The sequence below is a fragment of the Notolepis coatsorum genome, assembly GCF_963971535.1.
Source record: "Notolepis coatsorum genome assembly, chromosome: 10".
NCBI lineage: Eukaryota > Metazoa > Chordata > Actinopteri > Aulopiformes > Paralepididae > Notolepis > Notolepis coatsorum.
In genome coordinates, this window is record NC_140174.1 from 83,500,491 (window position 1) to 83,520,490 (window position 20,000).

The window sequence follows — 20,000 nt, forward strand, 5'->3', positions numbered from 1 at the left end:
GGGTATGGCTGTGAAGACAGATACTGTATATCCCCCCAAAACAAGTAGAGCTGCAATTTCACATGTAGGAGCTCACAATGTGATATAAGTGCTTTTAAGTGTTTCCATACTGGCTGCAAAATGCTTTGCACGGCAAGAAAAGACAATTTCAATGTCAATGTCTGAAACTAATTTCTAAAAAAATATATATATATTTAGAGCTCCTATTTATCTGCTCTAACATGAATTGCCCAGTTTGGGACATACCAATAAACTTGACCTTGACCTTGACCATGTTCACTTGGCCTGATTCAGAGTTGTGGACTTAAAGGGATAGTTCAGATTTATAAAAAATGTATTAAGTGGTATGAAATACTTGCCAATGTAATCAATGCATAACCATTAGCTTACTTACAGAATCCCAGTGATCGGAGTTCTGGCTGAGTGAACCGGGAAGCTTCAGACAGGTAGCACATGGGGTCTGCTCTGTGGACCTTCCGTTCATTCAATTTCCTATTCTGAAATGAAAATTGGGCGAAAAAATTTCAGGACCTTTTTTAAAAGATGGGTTGTATCGCTCACTTTGGAAACATTTATATATAAAAAGAAATTGTTAGAATAGCATAGCAGCACTTAACAGGCTCTTGCTGTTGAGCCTGAACTATTAAATCTACACTTATCTACAGTATCCTGGTGACTGGCAGGCAGAAAAGTGGCAATTTTAGTTTTTTACTTAATCGAATCGAATCTCTTTATTAGCCTTGCCAAAACAGACAATAAGGCTCTGGCGTTATTAAAAATATGTTGCCATATTATTGGTTGGAATATGCTGATGTAAGCACTTATTCATAGAATCTTGGACAGTTCAATCTTAATGCGTGAACATAAACAAGTCTCTGCCAAATCTAGAAACATCTAGAAGCTCACAGTCTCCATAGAGAGTCTGACTCATAAGCAGCTCCAGGTTTGGTCTGTTAATCATATCAGAAATTAGAGCAATGGCTCTTAGCTTTGGGAGATAATTGTTCATATTCAGAAATATTGGGATTGAATTGTCTTCCAGTGATCAATCAATCAGATGTATTTATAGAGCACATTTAAACATGACACACGTCAACCAAAGTGCTGTACAGAGGGTAGAAACACATAGATACATCTAGACAACATATAGACAACAATCACATTTCAGTTATACAGGAGGACACACAAGCAAACAGGGCATGAGTCAGTGTAAATCGGGAAATGCTAATGAGTAGAAGTGGGTTTTGAGTCTAGACTTGAAGGCATCTGTCGAGGGGGCAAGCCTAATGGAGGTGGGGATGCTGTTCCACAGTTCAGGGGCTGCGACAGCAAAGGCACGGCCAAGAAGGGGACGAGCATCACAAATCAACCCCTCCATGCTCTGTCTCAGCGGTTTTCACTGTTGCCTTCTGGCCGCCGTTATGACGTCCCACCAAGTAGGACCAACCGCTACGCCAAATCTTTTGTCCCCTCGGTTATCAGACTTTTAAACACAGACAGTAGTCATTTTAAGTAGCCTTTTGCACTTGGTTGTCTGTTTTTACTTTTACTTTTATTGCGGGATTGTATCACATGGAGTGTTTCTCTTTTTATTGCCGTGCTGTCGTTGAGATGTTTTGTTGTTTGTTTGTCTTTGTTGCTTGTAAGCTGCAAATATGAATTGCCCCACGCGGGACCAATAAAGTTGTCTGAATCTGAATCTGAACCCCTGAGCTTAAGGTTAGACCTCCGGACTGTCAGGTGCCTCTGATCGGCTGACCTGAGGGACCTGGTGTTGGAATAGTGGGATAGGAGGTCTGAGATGTAGGAGGGGGGCTGACCATTAAGGGCTTTAAAAACGAACAGGAGAACCTTAAAATGTATTCTGTAGTGTACTGGAAGCCAATGAAGGGAGGCAAGAACTGGGGTGATGTGGTCTCTCTTACAGGTTCCGGTCAACAGTCTGGCAGCGGCGTTTTGTACTAGCTATAGGCGGGACAGGGAAGACTGGTTGATACCTATATAGAGGGAGTTGCACTACTCTAATCTAGATGAGATGAAAGTGTGGATAACTCTCTGAAGGTCTGCAGGGAAGAGAAGGGCTTTGATCTTAGCAATGGTGCATAATTGGAAAAAGGATGCCTTCACCATTGAATTCACTTGTCTGTGAATTAAATTGGGGATCAAAAATGATACCCCACAGTTACCCCTGGTTGTTGGGTTTCAGAGAGATATAAAGCTGTGTGTCGTCAGCATAAACAATGAAAAGAGATGTTGTGCTTCTGAATGATTAAACCAAGGGGTAGCATGTAGAGAGAGAACAAAATCGGGCCAAGGCTGGACCCTTGCGGTACCCCACAGGAGAGGGAGGCTGAGGGGGAGGAGCAGTTGACAGCAAAGCTTCTATTTGTGAGATAGGAGAACCATGTTAATGCAGTGCCACTGATACCAACCCCATGTTGGAGACAATCTAATAGACTGTCGTGATCAACAGTGTCGAAAGCTGCACTGAGGTCAAGCAGCATCAAAACAGAGTAGTCACGATTGTTAGTGGCGAGGAGTAGATCATTCGAAACTTTAAGGAGGGCTGGTTCTGTGCTATAGCCAGTCGGTCCTAAACCCTGACTGAAATGTCTCCAGGATGTTGTTCTGGTGCAGGTAGGGAGACAATTGGCACAGAACAACCTTTTCAAGTATATTTGACAAAAAAGCTTGGAAATAGGCCTGTAATTACTGTGCTGGGTGGGGTCAAGGTTTGTTTTTTTCAATAAGGGCTGGACTACTGCATGTTTAAAGCAGGATGGAACAGTACCAGTTGCCAGGGAGCTGTTAATGATGGAGAGGATGCTGGGACCGGTTGTGTGAAAAACCTGTTTCAGGAGAGAAGTGGGAACAGTATCAAGGGGGCAGGTTGCGGGTTTCATAGACGAAACTATCTCTGTGAGGGTGGGTAGATTGATGGGCTGAAAGCAGGCCAGGGTGGATGAGCAGACCAGAGGGATAGCTAAATTACTGTAGTGAACAGGGTCCTGGGGTTGTGGGAGTTGTTGATGAGGTCGGAAAAACTCTCGCCGCTTTGACCGCTAGAGACAGAGACAGACACATACACATACTATACACAGCAATATAGATAATATAAATAAATTACCTAGGCATGATCTGGTGCAGTAGGGTCACTGGGTCTTTAGGTCACACAACATCTGGGACACCTGTGTGCGCACGCACACACGCATACACACACACACACACACACACACACACACACACACACACACACACACACACACAGAGAGCGAGAGAGATAGTGTGTATATACATGCTTGTGCATAACTAACTGCTGACACTCACATGCAGCCACTCAATAGCACCACTATGAGGCAAGCTGACTCACTACTTTACAGGCATCCTTGCTATTATAGACACAAGTTTGGTGCAAATAATAATTGTTTCTGTGCTGTTACTCCAGGCAGGGTGGCTGTTTATTAAGTTGTTTCTGTGTTGTTATGCCAGGCAGGATGGCTGTTTATTAAGTTGTTTCTGTGTCGTTACGCCAGGCAGGATGGCTGTTTATTAAGTTGTTTCTGTGTCGTTACGCCAGGCAGGATGGCTGTTTATTAAGTTGTTTCTGTGTTGTTATACCAGGCAGGAGGGCTTCTCACCTGACAAGCTGGGAGACGGGCAGGTGTTGAAGTCGCTGTGATGTTGGATCCATGTCAGGAAAGGTGTCTGGGCCAACCTTGCAGGGTCCTCCCACACACTCTGAAGCACATCCTCAAGGTGCCATTACAGCAGCACCAGAGGCATATAAGCTGTGTGTGTGTGTGTGTGTGTGTGTGTGTGTGAGTGTGTGTGTGTGTGTGTGTGTGTGTCTGTGTGACAAAGGGTGCATTTTCTACAGTGCGTCTTCTCCGTGTAGCAGACTTGCTCGCTAGGCTGTCAGCTGTTTATTGGACTATTGATGGCAATACATTTTCTCTGTGAGCTCCTGGAGAGGTTTCAATGATAGGTCTACTTTACCTTGCAAAAGAGGAGGTAGAATCTGACATGTCAAACAGCAGCCTCTCTAGACAAAAGATGATAACATGGCACTGAGCTTTGTTTCCAGTTTTTGTTTCTGTCTGATGATCTATTTCTGTGGGTATAGGGAAGGGGTCGCTACTGCTGGTCACATCCCATGCTCTACCAAGAGAGGTCTGGAGAAATGCGCAGTATATTTATTATTACTTATTATAATAAGTTACTAAACTCCAAACCACACATCAGACCAAAACAAAAAGGTAAACAAAGCACAATACCACTTGTTATTGCAATGCAGGGCTGTTTTGCCTAGAGATCACTGTTTGATGGCATTACAGATTATACCTTTAACTTGCCAGCTACATTATAACCCTAGTTACGTTTGAAAAAACGTCTTGTTCACCCATTGGATGGCTCCTGGGTGCCTATAGAAAGAATCTCACTTGATACACCTATCACTGACGAGGACCATGCCCTGGACCATGCCCCTCTGCTTTGCATATAAGCAGGTGTGGTTGCTGAGTAAAGCATTAATATAACTAGGGTTATATTTCATAACCTTTGTATCTCATATTGACTTCAGCGTCTTTCTTCACCTATTGGACAATATGTGACGCTTTCACAAAGCCCAGTGTACCCTCTGTTGGCCCTGATCAGTGTACCCTCTCCTCTGTTGGCCCTGATCAGTCTACCCCCTGTTGGCCCTTTAAAAAGTCCTTGTCAAAAAGTAAGGGTCAAAGTCTCTGTATAAAAGCGCACCAGACAGATGCATATTCCTTTCAATTACATTTCAATTAAATTCAATAGGCATGGTATTGGCATGGCATTGTGCCAAAGCACAATAATGATTGTGAAAGACAATGGTATCACCATCGTCAAAGTGAGGAGGAGGGTAGAATGTCTTAAGAACTATTTCTTACAAGACGACTGACTCAGGGGCGTAATTTGCGGGGGGGTCCCCGGAAAATGTCCCCCGCATGATTTCAGAATGCAGTATTTCCCCCCCCCATGTTTTTACCCCCAAACCGCTGCAACTGCGCGGCCTGGCGGCCAACACTGTGACTCGCTAGTCGCTACTACAAAGTGCCGGCACTGTAGATTTACCCTACTCTTGGAATTCATTGCCAGATCCTCAAAGTCATACATAGGGGCGCTGTCTCGATAATGCAGTGTTATTAAAGCAGCGTGTAGGACGCATGAACCAGTTGGAAGCGTCAACGCGGAACTGGAAATCCGTTGGTAAAGAAATAGCGGCCTGGAATCATTTTTGGGACGCTCTCAATTCGCAGTAAAGGAATATATATCTGCGGTTTCCCTGGCGGATGGCGAACAAGCCAGCCGATTCTACTATGAGTTATGACATTTGACATAGTCTATGACATCATACTTAACTTAAACTTGAACACGGAGGCAGTTACAAGAACTATCCGAGCCCCCGGGAGGGTGGTCGAATACCTTTTGCGATGTATGCAGGGAACGAATTGCAGAGGGAAGTGGAGAGTCCTGGACCCCCGACAGGTAAGGTAAGCAATTTTAGATGTATCACTTTAAGTGTGCGGCTGTTGTCCGAATACTAGTGAATATTGAAAAATAAAGGCATGACATTTAGAGACGTCCCCGTCGTAGCGTTCTGGTGCGGGGATATGGGTCTGTCTGTGCGGGGGCGCAACAGCAACAGGTGGGGTAGGCTGGACAGAAATGTATGCATCAAAACGATTACATTGTTTGTCTCGCATACATTCGATTTATAATGCGAGCACCTGCATTACAAACAAATGACTGATCTGTTATGTGTTATGGACCCGAGTCTCGAGAGGCACTTTATAATAGAAAAAAGACAGTGCAAACATGTATATGTCGCTTACAGTTTATTATGCCTATGCAGCTCGTTTATTTTGACAGAGTTAAAAAAAATTCACTAGTATCATTATATTAAATTAGCGGACGTGCAGCTGGACAAGCCCTGGCTCCACGATGACCACTTCTTACAAGAGGCGCCACCGCCTGGGAAAATCCGTATTGCACACCTGGTATTAGAAAAAAATAAATTGGAAGGGGGGGGGGGGCGCCCCCCCCCTACCCCCCCCCCCCCCTTGCGACGTCACTGACCACGCCCCCTAATATGTCCCCCCCACCGCTAGGAACAAAGTTCCGCGCCTGGACTGACTGAATGAGGTACTGGAGAGAGGTCCAATTGTGTGCCAAAGATAGGGTGGTCATCTGAGCGTGGATCAAAGGACAAGAAGCGGGAGGTTGATTGGTGGCAACCACATCTGCTTATATGCAAGCAGAGGGGCGTGGTCCTGGTCAGTGATAGGTGCATTGAGTAAAATTCTGTCAGAGGGCGCAGGAGCATTCCAATGGATGAAGCAAGATACTGAAGCCAGCATGAGATATAACTGATAATATGTACGGGTTGCGGGACAGGTGCGGTATGGCATGGTGCGGGACAGGTACGGTATGGCATGGTGCGGGACAGGTACGGTATGGCATGGTGCGGGACAGGTACGGTATGGCATGGTGCGGGACAGGTACGGTATGGCATGGTGCGGGACAGGTACGGTATGGCATGGTGTGGGACAGGTACGGTATGGCATGGTGTGGGACAGGTACGGTATGGCATGGTGTGGGACAGGTACAGTATGGCATGGTGTGGGACAGGTACGGTATGGCATGGTGTGGGACAGGTACGGTATGGCATGGTGTGGGACAGGTACGGTATGGCATGGTGTGGGACAGGTACGGTATGGCATGGTGCGGGACAGGTACGGTATGGCATGGTGCGGGACAGGTACGGTATGGCATGGTGCGGGACAGGTACGGTAATGCATGGTGCGGGATAGGTACGGTATGGCATGGTGCGGGACAGGTACGGTATGGCATGGTGCGGGACAGGTACAGTATGGCATGGTGTAGAAGCCAGGCAGGTGCAGGACTCTGGTGTTATTCTGCTCAGTGACCAAAGTGCACGTGCTTCTACCTCACCTTCCTCTTTCACGCTTCATTTAATGTGTCAGTCTCACAGACACACAAACACACTGTACACACACACACACACACACACACACACACACACACATATACACTTAATCGCACACACACATGCACACACACACGCACACACACACACACACACACACACACACACACACACACACACACCAAAAAGCAAATAGGAAGACAAAATGGGAGGAAGTGAGCTCAGACAGGAAGTGAGCTCAAACAGGAAGTGAGCTCAAACAGGAAGTATGCGCATACATTACTGATCTGCTCCTGTGTGCGTCTGAGTCTCTGCATCTCAGGGGTGTCAGACAGCAGGCTGAACCCACGGCCCTTACTTTCCTCAAAGTCCTTCTTGTACTTCACCTAGAGAGAGAGAGAGAGAACAACAAAAAATAGGTGACACAAGATGTGCATGATAAAAAAAGACATGCTAAGTTCCTGAGAAACTGGTTCCTATGTACACTACTATACAATATACAATTTACAATTTTAACTCTAATTTTTATACTGAATGTATCTAAACTATACTATACCTCCTTCCTTTGAAGTGACTTTTCCATTATTTAAAGTGACATTTTGTTTAAAGTGATTGTTTAAAGGGGAACTCCAACATTTTGGGAAATTAGCTTATTTAACATCTTCCCTGGAGTTAGACAAGAAGATACATGCCTTTTTTGTCTCTGTGCGTGCATTTTAGCTTTGGGAATAGACGCTCCGTTAGCATAGCTTAGCTTCATCACTGGAAGTGAGGCAGGACAGTAGCCTTACAGTGCCTTACAGTGTATTGCAAGGTCTGACATTGACCAAACTTGATATGCATGACCTTGGTGGGCTCTAGGTCAACTCCTAAAAAGGGGGTCAATGTCAGACTTTGCAATCAAAAGTTAGGGGGCTAATAACCCTTGCCATAATTTCAGTGCGCCCCCTAACTTTTGATTGCAAGGTCTGACATTGACCCCCTTTTCAGGAGTTGACCTAGAGCCCACCAAGGTCATGCATATCAAATTTGGTCAATGTCAGACCTTGCAATACACTGTAAGGCACTGTAAGGCTACTGTCCTGCCTCACTTCCAGTGATGAAGCTAAGCTATGCTAACGGAGCGTCTATTCCCAAAGCTAAAATGCACGCACAGAGACAAAAAAGGTATGTATCTTCTTGTCTAACTCCAGGGAAGATGTTAAATAAGCTAATTTCCCAAAATGTTGGAGTTCCCCTTTAAGCGGTTGCAGCATGCGTGTGTGTGTGTGTGTGTGTGTGTGTGTGTGTGTGTGTGTGTGTGTGTGTGTGTGTGTGTGTGTGTGTGTGTGTGTGTGTGTGCGTGTTCATGTGTAGGAGAGGGAGAGAGGGAGAGAGGGAGAGAGAGGGAGTAGGGGTGTGAGAAAGAAAAGAAACAAGTTAAGAATGTAAATGGGTAATCATCCTCCTTGAGTTCTTACAGAAAGCCAATGTGAATTTCATGTGTGAAAAACCATGTTATCACGTCTTTCAAACGTGTTTCCAATGTGTTTCAGACATGTTTCTGACGTGTTTCTGACGTGTTTCAGACGTGTTTCAGACATGTTTCAGACGTGTTTCAAACATGTTTCCAATGTGTTTCAAACGTGTTTCAAATGTGTTTCCAATGTGTTTCAGACGTGTTTCAGACGTGTTTCCAATGTGTTTCAAACGTGTTTCAAACGTGTTTCAGACGTGTTTACGATGTGCTTCAGGCGTGTTTTGGACGTGTTTCAGACGTGTTTACGACGTGTTTCGGATGTGTTTACGACATGGTTACGATGTGTTTTTCCCATTCATTGGGAACTTCCTGGGTGTCCCCATCTCTGAGGACCTCTCTTGGAACCTCAACACCTCAACCCTGGTGAAGAAAGCTCACCAGTGAGGAGACTGAGAGAAGCCTATTTCCTATGTTTTGCTGACAGCAAGCTGAAAGGAGACTTAGGCCATGTCCAGACGAAACCAATTTCGGTCGTATCAGTCAAAGTATTTGATCGTATGCACCTTTCATCCACACAGAACTGTATTCTGGCAGTCGGAAGACGCTATTTTCTGAAACCGGCTCCCAGAGTGCGCACTTCTGAAGATGCCCCCCTTGCGTCACAATCTTTACAAGCGATACGAGTCTTTTCCTGAACCAATGACGCGATAGCCCACCTCTCCCTTAACCCGCATGTGCTAACTCCCACATCACAACAACAATAGCTAGCTAGAGATTAGCATCACATAGCTGGCCTTTTTCTGAAAACCCAAGTAGTAGCCAAGCACATATTGTTCCATAGCATACCCCTTCAGTTGATCATGACAAATCCTCTCTTACCTTGATGATTAAAAAGCCTCCATAATTTAGTAAATAGTATTCCCATGGCTGGTGTTGAGCTGTAGCCAGCCAGCTAGCGTTGATGCTATTAAATGCTATCAACATTAGCTAAATAGCCAACCAACTAAATACAATAGACAGTGGTATCCTGAGGAAACGTTAAATACAGACAACTTTTGCTACAATAAGACAGTGGTATCCTGAGGTAACGTTAAATACAGACGTTTGCTAGTCGAAAGGACTGGACACAGGGACAAGTTAAACATCAATCAATTAATTTAATACAACGGTATAGTTTGAGCTGCGTGCACCATATTATATACGGCTTTGAAACGTTCTCTCTCTCCTGCTGATTGATAACACCAGAGCCCAGAGAAAAGAGTATAGGAAGGCAGAGCGGAAGTGGAAACGTGACAAACTTCAAGTTTCACTTGAAATGCTTAGGGACAGTCGCATTAACTACCAGCTAGCGGTTAAAGCGGCGAGAATCACATATTTTTCTGACCTCATCAACAACTCCCACAACCCCAGGACCCTGTTCACTACCATCAACTCTCTCATTAGCCCCCCCCCAGCACCTGCCTGGATGTGTCCCCAGCTAAGTGTGAGGAATTCTCAAATATTTTCACCACCAAAGTTGAAAATATCAGAAGGAACATCTCACCCCCCACACGTAATGTAGCTGTCCCTCTGGTCTGCTCATCTACACTGACCTGCTTTCAGCCCATCAGTCTACTCACCCTCACAGAGATAGTTTCCTCTATGAAACCTGCAACCTGCCCCCTTGACACTGTTCCCACTGCTCTCCTGAAACAGGTTTTTCACACAACCGGTCCCAGCATCCTCTCCATTATTAACAGCTCCCTGGCAACTGGTACTGTTCCATCCTGCTTTAAACATGCAGTAGTCCAGCCCCTATTGAAAAAACCAAACCTTGACCCCACCCTGCACAGTAATTACAGGCCCATTTCCAAGCTTCCTTTTCTGTCAAAAATACTTGAAAAGGTTGTTCTGTGCCAATTGTCTCCCTACCTGCACCAGAACAGCATCCTGGAGACATTTCAGTCAGGGTTCAGGACTGGCCATAGCACAGAATCAGCCCTCCTTAAAGTGTCAAATGACCTACTCCTCGCCGCTGACAACCGTGACTGCTCTATTTTAATGCTGCTTGACCTCAGTGCAGCCTTCGACACTGTTGATCACACCATTTTATTAGATCGTCTCCAACATGGGGTTGGTGTCAGTGACACTGCATTAGCATGGTTTTCCTCCTATCTCACAAATAGAAGCTTTGCTGTCAACATCGCCAACTGCTCCTCCCCCTCAACCTCCCTCTCCTGTGGGGTCCCACAAGTAGGGCTGGGCGATATGGCCTAAATATGATATCACGATATTTTCTGACCTTTCGGCGATACACGATACACATCACGATGTTTTTCTTTTTTACCCCAAACGATTCATTATGAGGCTTACCAAGACAGTATTTGAGTTTGCAAGCTAACATTAAAGACAAAATAAAATACCCATGCATTTAGCATTTTTATATTATATATTAGATTTAGATTATTGGATTATTAGATTATAATATATTGCATATATTTAGCAATGAGATATTATATGATTTAGATATGAAATATGATGAATTGAAAATGGGGGACCCTGATGTAAACAAGACAAAAGTCTTTCTCTGGTCTGCATCCCCTTAACAATTGTATGTATTGAGCTGTACTGTACCCATTCTGCAATATGTTAATACAGTTTTAAATCAATCAATCAATCAATCAATCAATAGCATGTTAGCATTTTTATGAAACTACTGTATATTTGTATGTCTCTAAATGTTTTGATGAATTGAAAATGGAGGACCCTTATGTAAAAAAGCCGAAAGTCTTTTTCTGGTCTTCATCCTCCTGTACTGTATTGTACCCATTCTGCAATATGTTAATAAAGTTTTCATTCATTCATTCTGACGGACAACAGAATCATTTTGATTGACAGTCGAGTCTGCCAATTACGTTACACCGCTTGCACCCGCCCTGCTGTTCTTAGCACCAATCGGCAAGCGCCATTCGTTTTTGACTTCCTGAATGTCCGGTGTGCTGACATCAACAAAGCTACTTACATTAGCTCCCCGCAACCGACTAGTAGGAGACCAGTGCACCACAGGATGACTAAATGAGCCATAATGATTTTACCTCAACGAATGTTATAATAAAAGCCTTTCCATACATCTGTCTGATTGAAAACTTTATTAACAGACCGCGGAATGGGCATATCTCAACACAGGCTGAGATATGAACGAGTAACGTGTGGACCAGATTGACGCGACACAATCCTATTGGGCAAAACATCACGATATCCACGATACGTTGAAAAAGTGTATTGTTAATGAACTGTACCCGATATTTATATACTGTAATATCGTCATATCGCCCAGCCCTACCCACAAAGGTCCATCCTTGGCCCGATCCTGTTCTCCCTTTACATGCTACCCCTTGGTCCAATCATTCAGAAGCACAACATCTCTTTTCACTGTTATGCTGACGACACACAGCTTTATGTTTCCCTGAAACCCAACAACCAGTCTCTACTTAACAGTCTCATATCCTGCCTGGATGATGTTAAATGTTGGATGGCACAAAACTCTCTACAACTAAATCAAAACAAATCCGAAATAATCCTCTTCGGTCCCCCAGACGCTGTCACCACCCTTACCAACAGCCTTGGCAACCTGTCCTCCCTGGTCAAGCCGTATGTCAAGAACCTAGGTGTCATTTTTGATCCACAATTTAAATTTGACAGACAAGTAAACTCAGTGGTAAAGGCATGTTTTTTCCAACTACGCACCATTGCCAAACTCAAAGCCCTTCTCTCCCCTGCAGACCTTCAGAGAGTCATCCACGCCTTCATTTCATCTAGATTATACTACTGCAACTCCCTCTATATAGTCTTCCCTGTCCCACTTACAACTGGTACAAAACGCTGCTGCCAGACTGTTGACCGGAACCCGCAAGAGAGACCACATCACCCCTGTCCTTGCCTCCCTTCCTTGGCTCCCAGTACGCTACAGGATACATTTTAAGGTTCTCCTATTTGTTTTTAAAGCCCTTAATGGTCACACACCCTCCTACATCTCAGACCTCCTATCCCCCTATTCCAACACCAGGTCCCTCAGGTCAGCCGATCAGAGGCTCCTGACAGTCCGGAGGTCTAACCTCAAGCTCAGGGGGGGCCGTGCCTTTGCTATCGCAGCCCCTGAACTGTGGAACAGCATCCCCACCTCCATTAGGCTCGCCCCCTCGATAGATGCCTTCAAATCGAGGCTCAAAACCCACTTCTACCTACTAGCCTTTCCCGTTCACTGACTCATGCCCTGTTTTTCTATGTGTTTGCCTGTGTGCCCTCCCATAAAACGGAGTGTGATTGTTGTCTATATGTATCTTGTGTATTTACCCTCTGTACAGCACTTTGGTTGACACGCGTCATGTGAAATGTGCTTTATAAATACATTTGATTGATTGATTGATTGATTGATTAAAATCCTCCTCATCACCGATTGCCTGTAGCTGTAGCTGCATTTGCGCCGCGGTGTCGTCTCTCTCCTATCCGTTGGAAACTAGCGTCAGCTCAAAAGCACAGAACCGTTTGCGAAAACAACGACAACACGACGTCTAAAAGAAGGAAAGACATTTATTTTGTAAATTTGTGGCATGCACTTATTTCTTGAGACAATTTCGTTTTTAGGGAAACCTTTTTTTAAATTAAAACGAAATTAAAACGAAAAAGATCAAAATCGTTTTGGTCTGGACAAGGCCTTAAATCTACTCCACAGTGCACACAAAGTAGATTTCAGTCAGCTTGTACAGACAGCAGCTTGACCCCATTGATTTGGCAGTGGTTTGTGGCTAACTATCTGGAGCTAGTATGAGGAACAGCAAGGATTGTGCTGTGACTCTACTGATCAACATCATCATCAGAGAGAAAGAGAGAGAGAGAGAGAGAGAGAGAGAGAGAGAGAGAGAGAGAGAGAGAGAGAGAGAGAGAGAGAGAGAGAGAGAGAGAGAGAGAGAGAGAAAGAGAGAGAGAGAGAGAGAGAGAGAGAGAGAGAGAGAGAGAGAGAGAGAGAGAGAGAGAGAGAGAGAGAGAGGGAGAGAGAGAGAGAGATGGAGAGAGGGAGAGAGATAATGAGTAAATTAGTTGGTAATAACTGGGCCTTTGTGAGGTCCCACTAGGACAGCTCTGGGAGAGATGGAGACCATACACACATCCCTAAACACACACACACACACACACACACACACACACACACACACACACACACACACACACACACACACACACTCCCTCACTCACAGAGCACTGCCTGTCCTGAATGATGGTTAAGTGACCCCGATACGGTCACTGCACACACGTGTGTTTACGTGTGTGTGTGTGTCTATCTGGTGCATGAGTAACAGCATGGTCTGCTCTGTAGACCGCTGAGTGGACATCTGTCCTTTTGTCCTGCAGTCACACACACACACACACACACACACACACACACACACACACACACACACACACACACACACACACACACACACACACACACACACACACACACACACACACACTAAACCTGGTACACACACCTAAACATACACCTCACACGCACAGCACATGTGCAGTTATTCACACCAAAACACACACAACACCACCAGTTACTCACACAAAAGTGCATTGCAAGAGCAATACTGTAGGCTAGCCTGTAAAATACAAAAATTAAAAACAGAACACACACACAAACACACACATACACACAACCACACAAACATGAGGATACACTTCTAGACGTATCATTAGTAAACAGGAAGTTGGAATTAGGTCTCTTTTTCAGGAACACCGCATGTCTTTTAATCAGCTTGGGTTTGTTTTCGCTATTAACTATTCCACTCATTCGGAGGCTGGAAAAGCCAACAGATGTCTTCCAGATTACAGAAGTAATGAAGCACAAGGTTGGGTAACACTTTACGGTGTAATTACCAGGAACTTATGGTGTAATTACCCAGAACTTACAGTGTAATTACCCGGAACTTACGGTGTAACTTAGCATGAATCTGTACATATAAAATATTTACTAGTACTTAAATGTAGGTGCAGCAGGTGAAATCAAGACCAGGAGGAAACATTGGGGATTTAGATTATAACCTCCCCCACACTCCAGGGATTCATTATGCTTATGTCTTCTACGTCATTGTATGATTTTGAAAAAGTCAAGAAATGGGTCTTGTGGTATAATATGTCCTCATGTAAATATGTTCCCCTTACCTGTGCCCCCCCCCCTCTCTGTGGAATCACCCCCCTCCCCTGTGTCCCCAAACCTGTACCCCCTCCCCCCCATCTGACCTATCAAATGGGACCACACACCCCCCTTGTTGAACTATAAAGGGCTCCTCCCGACCACAATCAAGGCTTCTTACCTGGGTAATTTCAGCTGATCACCTGGGGCGAGAGCCTCAGCCATTCTCTCTATGTATTCTATCTGTTTGGTTAATAAACCTTTGTTATTATCCAAGCCTCGGTTGACTGAGCACATTCTTCATCAGGATATCTACAAATATCCCACAATTGGCGTCTACGAACTTGTGACGGACTTTTTGCGTCCTCCCGGCATGCTGTATCGTTTCATCTATACAGAGAAAAGTGAGTATATAGACTGGTCGACCAAAAATGTATGGAAAGGAATTAAAATCTTCCCGCTTTTCTCTGTGCCAGGTGAATATTACAGAATGTTGTCAAATATTGAGACCATGGCTGAGTAAGAATAATGTGCATTAATATATCTGATCTGTATTGAGAATCGTTACCAGGGCGCGCGTGCACCTGGGTCCTTATCAGGCGGTTCTGAAAGGATGGGTTATATGTGCTAGTCCCAAAAGTTTAGGCACAAAGGTTGAAGTGCTATTCCAGGTCGAGTCGGAGCCGACCAAAAGCTAAGGCACACAGTACAACAAAAGAAGATACGTGAGCTTATTATGATGTGATATCCTTGAAAACGCTACTCTGTTAAAAACGTTCTGTGATTCCTTTACAAAGAGGCGGGAAGTAGGACCGAGAAGCTGATGGAATCATAATTAGAAATTACCAGAGTAGCGTCATAATATTCATTGTTTCAACCTCAAACTAAGCTCACAATCTCTTCCATTCCTGAAAACGATGTATTTTGGATTAAATTAACCAATTGATCAATACAGATAGCGGGAAGATGATCACGCGATGTCCTAGTTAGTACATGATTACGCGATGTCCCGGGAGTACGTAAATGTACATTAAACGGGACATCAGTCGCGGAAAGTACATTAAACAGGACGTTAGTCGCGGGTTAAGAGGCCGAGAGTATGATTAAAAGGTATATATAATCTAATATATCGCTGGTAAATTTCGAAGTCAGGTTCGGTCGTTATGATTTTAATAACGATGTGTAGTTATATATCAAGGGATAAATGCCTTGTCGCAACAGATGTTGGCCGACTAAACGTACAGCGATCCAATACAGTCAGATATACACACACGTTAACTTATATGTATTGATGTTTGTTTGTCTGTTTAAGTCTCGTTTGTATGTGCACAAGTATTATAGGACCCGTCGCGTTGCTTTATTGAGTCAAGAACCGGCTGCGGATAGCGCGACGAGCATTGAGAGACGAGTTACCGTTATACAAAGAATAACATTGAAGTGCAGTTCACGGGAACAAACTAGGATAGTAATTTCCGGATTCCGCAGAACACCGGCCCACGGGAACGGCCATTTGGGGAAGTATAGTTTTATCGTTTCAGTTTGTTTACGTTTCACATATGCACAGGCGCGTTCATTCGGTAACAAAACGCTGGTATAGGAATTCCAGGCTATTGAAAGCTCGTTGGAAAAATACTGTATGAATTGCAAAGCATTATTTCCGAGGCGAATGAGAACGCACGAACGTTGCATGGAGCGATGACGTCACGCTATGCGCGCCGTGAAGCTATGATTTTATATTAAACTATCCATAGGCAAACGTAAAGTTTAATATGCCCAAGGCCGAAGGTATATGAAATCCACGTGCAGTATATGTTTTATTTGTATATGTATGTGCGCGCTGCTATTGGAAAGTGTTGAGTTGCGGTGGCGAGATGCGGGTTGCTGACGACACGTAACGGATCCAACGTCAACAAAACAGCTTTCCCCGGTGAGTATGAAAATCATAAATATAGATGCTTTGATTGATTGATTGAAAACTTTATTAACAGATTGCAGAATAGGTACAATACAGCACAGCTCAACACACAATTGTTAAGGGGATGCAGACCAGAGAGAGACTTTAGTCTTGTTTACATCAGGGTCCCCCATTTTCAATTTATCAGAACATATTATGACATACATGACAGACAGATAGTCAGTACTGCTACATCTATACATTTATGACATACCAGATTTGCAAATTCAGTACTTTTTGTGATACAAAAGGAGTCAAGAAAAGGGAGTCATTTGACGTAGAAACTGTACATATACACAACTATCAGTTACAGCAAATTACAACTATCTCAGATCACTTGAGTGTTTATGTTGCTTTAATTTACACATTATAAGTCACATAAAGCTAATTACAATGTCTGTTTCAGAATTATAATACATCTGTGGGCGTACCGGTCATACTGACCATGGGAGCTAAACAAACACTTCCGGTTCCCAGTATATGGCAGTACAGGAATTGTAGTCCACATAAACAGCGTTAGATTAGACTTTATAAGCTTTCAATGTTGAAAACTTGGAACACAAACAACATAGATTATGTTTAAAAGTAAGATGTTTAGGTTATATTCACTTGAGTTAATGTGTTTATCTAAAGAACCAATGAAAGATAACTAGCCCTTTCCATTGTAAGACATTTTTAAACATGATTCAAAATGTGTGGTTCCACATTCATATGATGCTTGTGTACATATGCGATATGATTGATAAATGATAACACTATCATTACATCCTAGGAGGGGATGGATGAGAAATAGCTGATGTTTTGTTAAGCTCACAGACAATCAAGGAGAACCCACTCAGATGGTCTTAGAAAAGAGTGGAAAATTAACATGTGTTTGTATTTACAGATCTGGCTCTGGGTCAAGATGCAGAATGGGTGTAAACACATTGTATCACAAAAGTTGAAACTCCAGTGATTTGCATCTGAACACAGACAAGACACAAAGTGAGACCAGCTACAATCATTTAAATTGAGACCCCAAAGTAATCTACATTTGAACACTCAAACCAGCTGAGGACGATGTGGAGTGAAAGACAATTCAAATAGCCAGTCTGACCACACCTATAGAGACCCAACTTAGTATCTCCGAACTGAGAGACAATCGATTGGCCATTTGGAACGGATCTACATTCAAACACCCACATGTAAATTTCTTCAGAGTGGACACTTGAGAGACAAAGCAATGCAAATGCCTGCACTCGTGCCCCCAGACTTGATGAACTCACCTAGCGGTGGATGGCAACAGAGAACCACTTAATTAACATGAATTAGACACTAGTGATGAATTTGCAGTTATGAAAATCTACCTAACTCCCATACTAACAATAACTAACCAGTCGTTTTCATCATCTCTTTTCAAGAGGCACATGAATTAGAGAAGTGCCCGAGATGAAAGATTAATGATGAAAACAACTTTACTTACAATCCCCTCCTCCTATTCTCTGTTTATAACCAATAACATGCATGACTATTCCTTAGACTATTCTTTTAACAACTAATACATTTCCATGACTGCAAAATTATCAACCACCAAAATTGCAGCACAATTATCTAAATGTACAAGATATCAACAACATTGATCATTTAGCTGACACTTTTATCCAAAGCGACTCACAGGTTCTGTACGACAGGACATCAGGCAGGGCACACCTCTATCAGCTGAGTAACAATGGTCATCAAAGTGTTGAGTGCTACAGTGTAGGTTAGTTTATTAGGACAAATGCATGACAGTAAGGTTAGTTAGGGTTAGATGACAAAACGAATGATTGTTTTTCATGCAAAATTAACTGGCTACCTAGATTTTATGTTTTTTCCCCATGCTATGCTATGATGAGCCACACTGAGATGTGAAGAACAACCGAGAAGTCATGGCGAGGTAAGTATCTTGAAGAAGCACACCATCGTACGCATCCTGAGGTAAGATCAACTTCAATTTAACACCACAGACTATTTTATCTGATTCAAGACTTTGGCCATTCATTTACTAATTCTATTTAAAGCCTAATGATAAGAGTGTAGTGAATGTGACCTTCTTGACACAAGGAATCACTGCTAATGCAATTGGCTTGCATTTCCTATTTTCAATTAAGTGATTTTATTTACAAAAAATTGAATTAACCCTAAATGATTTTCCTCTTTAGCAGAAAGGCGTTGAATCATTTATGTGAGGAGTTTTCTAAGGCAGTGTTTATCACCCTCAGATCACGAATTGGTGAGAGGACAGGACGAGTGAGACGACGCGTGACCTGAACCACGAACGACGGCAGGACCAGACAGAGAGGAACACAACCCAGTGACCTGAGCGACCCACGACAGCATAGAACCACCAGGGACGCCGCCAAGGAGCTGCGGACACAACCAGAGGCGACGACAACAACCGTGGGAGAACCATCCAACCCAGCCCACAGACATCCCCAAGAAAGTGGAGCAGGGGACCACGAAGGAGACTGACCAAGGAGACACTGACGAAGAGGAGATCAACCTTTTGACGGCCTCCACCCCGGCACTGCAGACCACGGCAGACCAAAACCCATCACCTGCAGATGGGAACCAAAGCCCCGACCATCAAGGTGGATTCCCATGACAAGATTGTCATCCGTGTGAGAGAGAGCGTCCTACTGACTAGCCACTACACCGGCGGGCCCTCGCCCTCCATCAAGTGGTACCGCAATGACGAGGAGAGGACAGCGAAACCAGCACAACACATTCAAAAACGCCCTGACCACCATGTCTCTGGGCCTGATGGGGGCCAAGCGTGAGCACAGTGGCAGACATGTGGTGGTGATGGAGAGCAGCGCAGACAAATGACCCTTGACAGGGAATGGACGGCGACCAGTGAATATTCCCGACTGCATCGTCAAGAAGAGACACATAGCAAATGAGACCTGTGGACCAAGAGACTTCTGAATACACATTGTCCAAAATTGTTATGTATTTATTTACTTTTTACTGTCTTACTGCCACACGACAGGCTCACAGAAACATCAACTGAATGTACGATACGTTCAACACACAGCAGGTCACCACAGAAGGACACATCCCTGGCAGAGAACAGATGGTCAACAGCGATGCAGCAACTGTCAGATTCACAAACAAGAGATGTTTCACAAAGTTCATATGTATCAAGAAAATTATGAACTAAGAATATGATGAAATACAACCAATAAGATTGCAATAACCAATTTATAATAACAATAAGGAATGATCACAGAGTCACATTGAAAATTATATTGTTAACAAGACAGAACCAGTTGGTTTATTCCAAGTCACCAAGTTTGTTTTGACCATTGATAGTATGCACCACAGAACAATGCATAACGATTATCATAATCACCTTTTATATTAACCACTAGGTTAACGGTTTTCAATTTTATTTTGACACATTAGCCACTAAGGTAATGTCTATTGTAAATAT

The 20,000-nt window shown here is 43.8% G+C and overlaps 1 protein-coding gene across 1 annotated transcript in view; it reads right to left on the reverse strand.

Annotated features, from left to right (window-relative positions):
• The window catches only part of LOC311235153 (LIM zinc-binding domain-containing Nebulette-like), a 489,983-nt gene that overhangs the window by 339,005 nt on the left and 130,978 nt on the right, over nucleotides 1-20,000 (reverse strand). The window contains exon 4 of the mRNA XM_084322511.1: nucleotides 7,255-7,362. Within this exon, the coding sequence (XP_084178637.1) occupies nucleotides 7,255-7,362 (108 nt within the window). The remainder of the gene's footprint in view (nucleotides 1-7,254; nucleotides 7,363-20,000) is intronic.